Source organism: Opisthorchis viverrini (assembly GCF_000715545.1).
Source record: "Opisthorchis viverrini unplaced genomic scaffold opera_v5_588, whole genome shotgun sequence".
NCBI classification, from domain to species: Eukaryota; Metazoa; Platyhelminthes; class Trematoda; order Opisthorchiida; family Opisthorchiidae; genus Opisthorchis; species Opisthorchis viverrini.
The window spans coordinates 131,152-138,429 of record NW_008752252.1 but is presented as its reverse complement, the minus strand read 5'-3'; the positions used below and the strand labels follow the sequence as shown (position 1 = coordinate 138,429).

The following is a 7,278-nucleotide window of genomic DNA, read 5'->3' as shown; positions in this document are numbered from 1 at the left end:
GTTCGATGGCCATAACTTGTCAATGCGAAATGTAGGCGACTACTGTAAAATACTGCTGTGGGATATTTGCCCCTCTGATGATTCTTGTGCGCCTGGTTATAATCCCTGCAGGGCCTGGCACGTAATCGACTCATGCCGAGTTAATGTTTGTGTCCTATTCTTGGGTCATCTCGAATGGGGTTCGCGAATGACATCGATCCCATTGGTGTCTTATCGGTTGTTTTTTAAGTTGTAGCCATCTTTCTAGGAAGACATAGGGCCGTTTTTACTAGGTCCCAATCCTCTTTTCCCCCACCATTGCGGCGTTCTTCATGGCTGCATGGCAGTTTGGGAGCTTGAGATAACAGTGGATAAGCCGCAAGCTTGTCGTGGTTCGAATTCAATCCCGGCGTCTCAGTCGATCTTGTCTGGGCTTGGGCAAACTGACAGTATCTCAGTTTTCGTGCTTCCTTCGGGAGGCATGGTAGCTATTCACCGGGTGGGTGTTACAACCGTACGACTATTTCCTCATGGGAGCAGCACCAGCAGTTTTTACTGCACTTCCTGTAAATTCGGCAGTAACGTGCCAAGTCTAGGGACCAGAGCTGCAAGTGACTACACACTTGCATTTCGTAGTCTATTTCTCATGTTCCCAGATTTTCGTATTCACAACCAATATACCTGAAATTCATGTACAAGCAGTTATTCCAGGTTATTGGTCGAATCTAGCTGGATGTCCGGTGTCATCCAGGACAGGAAAGGACCCGGCAGCGATATTGGTATATCCAAATATAACAATTTCAGGGATGTCCGATAAACACTTTGAGTAGTGGTCATCCACAAATTTTTTTATTTGTGTGGCCGGGTTAACGAACACGAGCAGGCTCGCTGTGGCGTCTCCCTTAGTTTGTTTTCGCAGAGTGATAATGTCAGTTTGCTGCCTTAACGAACTCAAGCACCGACGGGTTTTGTAGTGAGTCCTAGCAATCATCAGTGGTGTGGGTCTCACGAATCTCCAAAGGAATTTAGACCCCGAAATCGAACACCACCCTAGTGGTGGGTGATTATCCGCGTGGATGCACAAGCTCCATTAAGGGCGTGCATCCAATCTTTCAATGTGTAGCTCCCTTCCCTATTCCCCCATTTAACAGTCGCCTGACGGTCCTGTATTTGCGTACCAATTTATCAATTCCTGCCTCCAATGTGCTACCTACCCCACTTCCTCAAATCATTTGTGAACGAAACTGTGACAGCTACAACCACTGTACGACAGGTACGCGGTCCTTACGGCTGACAACGTTGCTGATGAGCTGCGTGGTCATTTCGCACGACTCGTTTCTCAACCACGTGATTTGATATTTGTCTCTCCACTTACAAACCTATCAGGTAGAGGATCCAAGCAACTTATGGTTTCCTTCCCTAACAGGCACTTTATATAAACGGTAACTGAAGCATAATTTAACTTGGACTTTTAACAACTGGCAATTTCTATGTCCCTCTATAGATTATAACCCACTGACCGATGGTGGTTCTAGAAGTTGTTACCGACCTACGTCCAGATTCGGAGGTGGTGGTTGAGGTTAGGCGGTGCAGTCAACTAATTGACTGCACCGCTAATGGCCTCTTCTGTCGAATGGACACCTTGTGCATGCTACATCTTCGAATGACGTCAAGTGTTCCAAATGAGCTAGCTCAAGATCACTGACTGAAACTAGCATGCAGTATTGTTCGTTTGCTCCATATCGTCCGGATGTGATTACTTTCTGCTCCGCAATTTTCGTTCCAATCGACTTGCCATTTTACTTTTAATTTGTGTGGTGTTATAAATATATGATTGTGTTTCAAATGATTTTTATTGAGGCATTATTTTGCAGTCTGTGAAGAACAAAACATTCAAGTGTTGATCGAAAGGCTAATCCCATCGTGAACGCTTTTTCTTGACCTCAGGCTGAGAGGGCGGGGTGGACACTGGCTGTGGCGGTGGTCGAACGGGAGCTGGAACCGGAACTGGTGGAGGAATAGGTGCCGGAACTCCTCTAGGGGTTGGGACAGCTTGTGGTGTCGCTACTGGCTGAGGGCAGGATAATTCCGTCCCGTAAGAGGATGCTTGAAATTGACTCTTGGTGACGTTGGTGGCGGGTTGAAGCATTTCTGGATGAGTGTATTTGCTGGCTTCAACTCCAGCTGAAACAAAACGTCTGCTGTATTGAGCTGCAAAGGCGGCTTTCATCGCACAAAACCTATCTGCCTGAAGTCCTGTGAGAGAATGAGAAAGAAACAAGACGTGTTAGTTGGCGAGGGGAGGAGTCGGATTTCAGATAGATGGGGTATAAGGCTAGGTCAGAATAGTGATTATCATTCACTTCTGTCAACTTTCGTCTGTAAAATGCATCTGTATTCCACAGCTCTGAGCAGAGCTGTCATACGAGGCCTTCCGTCCTGGTTGAGATTCACCATGTGATTACAACTTCAAGCACCAACCGACAGGACCAGGCAGCTGATGAACTCTACTACATTATATTATTCATTAGATCTATTAGATCCTCAACGTGCCTGGTTGGAGACGCTACAAGATATGACTGCCAACCGATGTCAGTGGCGTTTTTGTTGTCAGTTTCTATCCAGATTGCCTGAGTGAATGTCTGGAGGTGTAGGCACCTCGGAATGATTGTGGTAAGCTAGCGCTAATTTCCTTCCTCGTCCACCTTTACTCTTTTATTTGCAATAAGGCTTTCAAATAAATCATGGTTGTACGGCAGTGAAGCATCGGTGTTGAACACTAATGTCATGCTGTCGATGATGATGATGATGATGATTAGATTATATTCATTGTCTAACTGGATATTTTGTCATTCAGTGACGGATTAACAATAGTCAGGTCGTTTAGCAAACATCTGTAAGTCAGTGGCAATTTGGACGGAGTTCCTTCCGTTCATGCCAACCATAGAATCAGGGTTCGATTGCAATGCCCAGTACCATTGAAGTGTACACCTATTGGTGATGTACTACTTTCCAGATGGCTGTGAGGTATACACGTGAAAGATTGCTGCTCAAATTTAGAGATGCCATCATCATCATCGACAGCATGATATCAGTGTTCAACACAGATGTTTCGCTGCCGTCACGAAGAGACTGGACGTTACCGTGGTGTGACGGTTTGCGCACCTCAGCGATCCATTGAGCTATACTGGAGAGTGTCCCGCGACACTCACAGGGCCTCTCATACCAGGTTGGTCAATGGTTAGAGGTCTGACGAACACAGTCTCCTGGCCCTCCAGGTTGGAACATGTGGCGACATAGAGATGCCACCGAGTTCCCAGCCCGATTGTATACCAGTCTTTTGTCTCGGAGTGTCTATCTTAAAGTATCCATAATTTTGGTCCAACAACCAATTATATTCCAGTATCTGCTGAATGCTGGGTCATCGTGGTGCTTCGAACTTCCAGAACGTCTCATGCGCCTTAAATATGACTCAGTCTATATGATTTATTTGTTGGGGCCGCTTAATTCACGCTAGCTAGAACTGTTGAGGGATAACCGTTATTTTACGTGGGTAGATTAATTGAAGCACGCCAACAAATGCCAAACTGAAACCGCACTGAGTAGGCCCATCCGATAGCACAACAGTAGGCAGATTGTTAAGCCTAACGAATCAACCCACACAGTATGACAAAATTAACTTTGACGGATAAAATCGATTAGGTGGGCTGACAACCGATACATAAAAGTCTGATTAATTAAAATCGGGATGGTAAGTCGACGACTCCACACTAAACGAGTGGTCACGGAATTCAAAGCAGTAACTAAAAACCTATGATAGGGTGGTGTTTGAAGTGATTGGTTTTCAATTTAACCATTCTAAGCTGGTGAAACAGCTAAGTTGCTAGCCGAGATTCCTGTCCATCCGAACTTAGCGCAATTGATCGAGAGGAGGCTGGACAAAGCAGAAACCGACATTTGTTTTGTACCAAATCAACACTACAGTGAGCGTTTAAAAGCTGCAACCATGTGGTACGCGTTCCTCACTGAGGATCGTTGTCTGTGCCAAAAATGGCATAACTTTTAGACCAACTATTTTTACTGGGTATCCTGTCAGAGTGGAAAACATTCTCGCCCATTTCTGGAACATATGGACAGAATTTCCGGACAGTATGAACCAGGTGATATATGGGACTGGAGGCTAAACATCGGCCTTTTGTTTACTGGACAGGTGTGCATTGACTGGCCTTCGTGGATGCTGACAGACATCAACTGTTAATATGTTTGGAGTAGGCGCGATGGGCTATGTATGATGCTCGAGCAGTCATTTTCGGTAAAACTTCGTAGCTACCTGTTTGGTGGGCAGTAGGTCGGTGAGTTTTTGCACGAGCTGCGTGCTCTGGAACCACCCGTTTCAAAATTAACGCCGACGATAAGCTCGAGAGAGCGTAATGTTTGAACTTACTGACCGGAAGGTCGGTGGTTCGAACACAATCCCGGCGTCTTGACTGCTCTTGTCGAGGCTCGGGCAATCTGACAGTATCTCTGCCCGCTTGCTTCCTGTGAGTGGCATAGCAGACAGGTGCCAAAAGGGCTTTCAAGTTTTTGTCCTGATTGTTAAACAGTACCTAGCTAGTATTTGCTAGTCGCTTAATCGGAGCTGGGGTGGTGTTAACTAAGTGATCGTGGGGCAGAGGTTTCTTACAACAGATGGGTCAAATGTAGTGTTTACGCAGTACTGATTTGACAAAGAAACAGGCCTACTGACAAGCACAAAATAAGGCCGCCAGTCACATTTGGATCAGTTTGAGGGTCGAAATATCGACACTGCTCAGTGCTTAAGTCTGAATAGGATCATCAAAACCCCATGAAAAACTAAACCTGATGAAATCATCATTTGACATAGAGCGTTCCAGGAGGGTGACATTTGTCGGATATCTGGTAATCAGATTGACTTGTACAGGATTTTCTGAAGAAGTCTGACAACTACAGGGCCATCGTATGCAACACAACTGATAGGGACTAACTTCAGAAGAAAAATCTGCTACCCCAACCACGATGACAGTCGCAAGGATGTGAACTGCTAGGCAGCAAGAGACTAACACAAGCTTACCGCCAGGACGAATTATTTCGGCCCCTTCACCGGCAGCGGCTGCCGTGGCTGGACCGCTCCTCGGATTCCCACCACCGGCAAAAGATTCGTCATCTGCTGAGAGACCTAAGCCCGGTCTGGCACGTGGTGGCCTGGGTTCAAATCCAAAGCTTGGGCGACTGATCGATTCGGCTGCGCCGCCTGAATTTACCAACGAGGAACGGTTGTGTGCAAACCACGAACACTTATGAGCCAAGTCAAGCAACTTCGGGGGAACGTTTTGGCCCGAGGCTTCCAGGTGCTGGACGAGACAAGCAGCGAAGTCCACCGGGTCTTTACCCGCGACGAAGAGCGTGTAGGCAGTGCCTTTGACTCCGGCACGACCCGTACGGCCAACCCGATGAGTGTGAGTATCAATGTCCCGGGCGACTTCATAGTTTACCACGTTGTGAATACTAGGTATATCCAATCCTCGGGCTGAAATACAAAGTGAAAGTAAAGCCATTGTATCGAAAGGTAAAATGAGTCCAGCACTGCAAGAAGTACGATATCTGAATTATTGTCTAGCCGGGAAAGTCTCGCTTTCCGTGCCTAATTCGATGTGGTGCAAACCTACGGGTGAGCAAAATATGACCCGGGAGAAATGAATGAAGATGTAAAAATTGGGTGCTGTCCATCTGCGGGGCCCCATTTGACCCTCAGGGTTTCACTAGAAGTTAAAAGATACTGTGGCTGTCATGCTGTCAGTTCCTCCAAATTGTCTGAATGAAAGGTAAAGGTGTAGCAACCCAGTTGTTTGTGTCTGGTTAGCGCTAAATCCTTCCTATGACATCCTTAATTTTCTCTCATTATGGGGCTCCCGTTGGTGAATATGATAGCAATGAGAAGATCTGATATACCATAACGAATACCATGACCAGGGCTTGGTAATTCTGATGAATTGCAAGCGACAGACCACATCGTCCACGTGTGAAGTTGAGTAACAGGCCAGTAGAACGATTTGCCCAACAAGCCTGGATGCAATTAGGCCTAAATGACTATATTTGGTCTACGATGGGTTCCCATCAGGAAAATAGAACGAAACATAAAGGATGAACACAGAAGAACAAAAACTTACAAGCGACGTCTGTGGCAACTAGAATAGGTGCTTCTTGACGCTTGAACGAATGAATCACGGAGTTTCGTTCGGACTGATGCATATCACCGTGAATTAGTAGGACCTTGAGATCACGCATTTTCAGTTTGCGTGCCACCTCCTCGCTGTGTGTCTTCCGCGTAACAAATACCAGTACACTACCCTCTGCGGAAAACGGTAGGGGAGAAGAACTTGGTAGATAGATAATAAACAAAGACTGCTGGCTTACGCATCCATAGGATCGTGGATGCAAATATTTATCCGTCAAAGCCGGTGATCTGTCTGCGATGCCCTTCAAACAAAGAAGCTGGCTCACGAAATAACGGCAGGAAGTAGGAATTTATCGGGCGACCCTGACTGACCCACATGGATAAAGCGCGAAGAATTTTTGTAGGAGGGTGACGCTTGTGGGAACCAACGATTCAATAGTCTGACCCACTGAAGTGAACGGCTTACCTAGTTCTGAGAATCGATGTAGGACTCCAAATGCAATTGTTGCGCAAGACTCAAGTGCAATGAAGTATATCCGAAACCTAGTTCTTCAGAATACCGACTCCTACCAGCAATGTTGTTAATATTTCACACGATGCATTCTAATAAAGCCAACTCAAGTAGTACGAACGGAGACAGGAGACGAGGATCCGAAGACACTGAACCTCATCATTGATGGTTTGTGCGCCTCCGCGAACTAAAGAGTTACACTGGAGGTGTCCGTGCGACACCCATAGTCATACCAGGTTTATCAATGGTCAGGGGCACGACGAACAATCTCCTGGCCCTCCATTCTGGGGTTGGAACACGTGTGGCAATTTATTCTGTAAAAATTGAAATGCACTCGCATTCCCCGCCAAACACCGCTGCCTTGCGGTTAGGCTTTTGAGCCAAAAGCGCTGATCGAGCACCCTAATCGTCCTCCTGTTTAGGTCTGGCCACCCTAGTGGTATCCCAGTCCACGCACAACCCTGAATCGCACACTGTAGTAACGGTATTTTCCTCAGCTTAGTTCTCGATCTGAGCCTCCCAAGCTAGCCTTCACGTCAAGACAACCACCAAAGGTGCACAAGGTCTATTAATGCCCAAAACGAAGTCAAGA

At 46.5% G+C, this 7,278-nt stretch overlaps 1 protein-coding gene across 1 annotated transcript in view; it reads right to left on the bottom strand.

The window, feature by feature from the left end:
• Positions 1-348: 348 nt before the first annotated feature.
• T265_11802 (hypothetical protein) overlaps positions 349-7,278 on the bottom strand; it is a gene marked incomplete at both ends in the record, with an annotated part of 38,233 nt that continues 31,303 nt past the window's right edge. The window contains 3 exons of the mRNA XM_009178567.1: positions 349-2,235; positions 5,072-5,527; positions 6,168-6,350. Of these exons, the coding sequence (XP_009176831.1) occupies positions 1,892-2,235; positions 5,072-5,527; positions 6,168-6,350 (983 nt within the window). The remainder of the gene's footprint in view (positions 2,236-5,071; positions 5,528-6,167; positions 6,351-7,278) is intronic.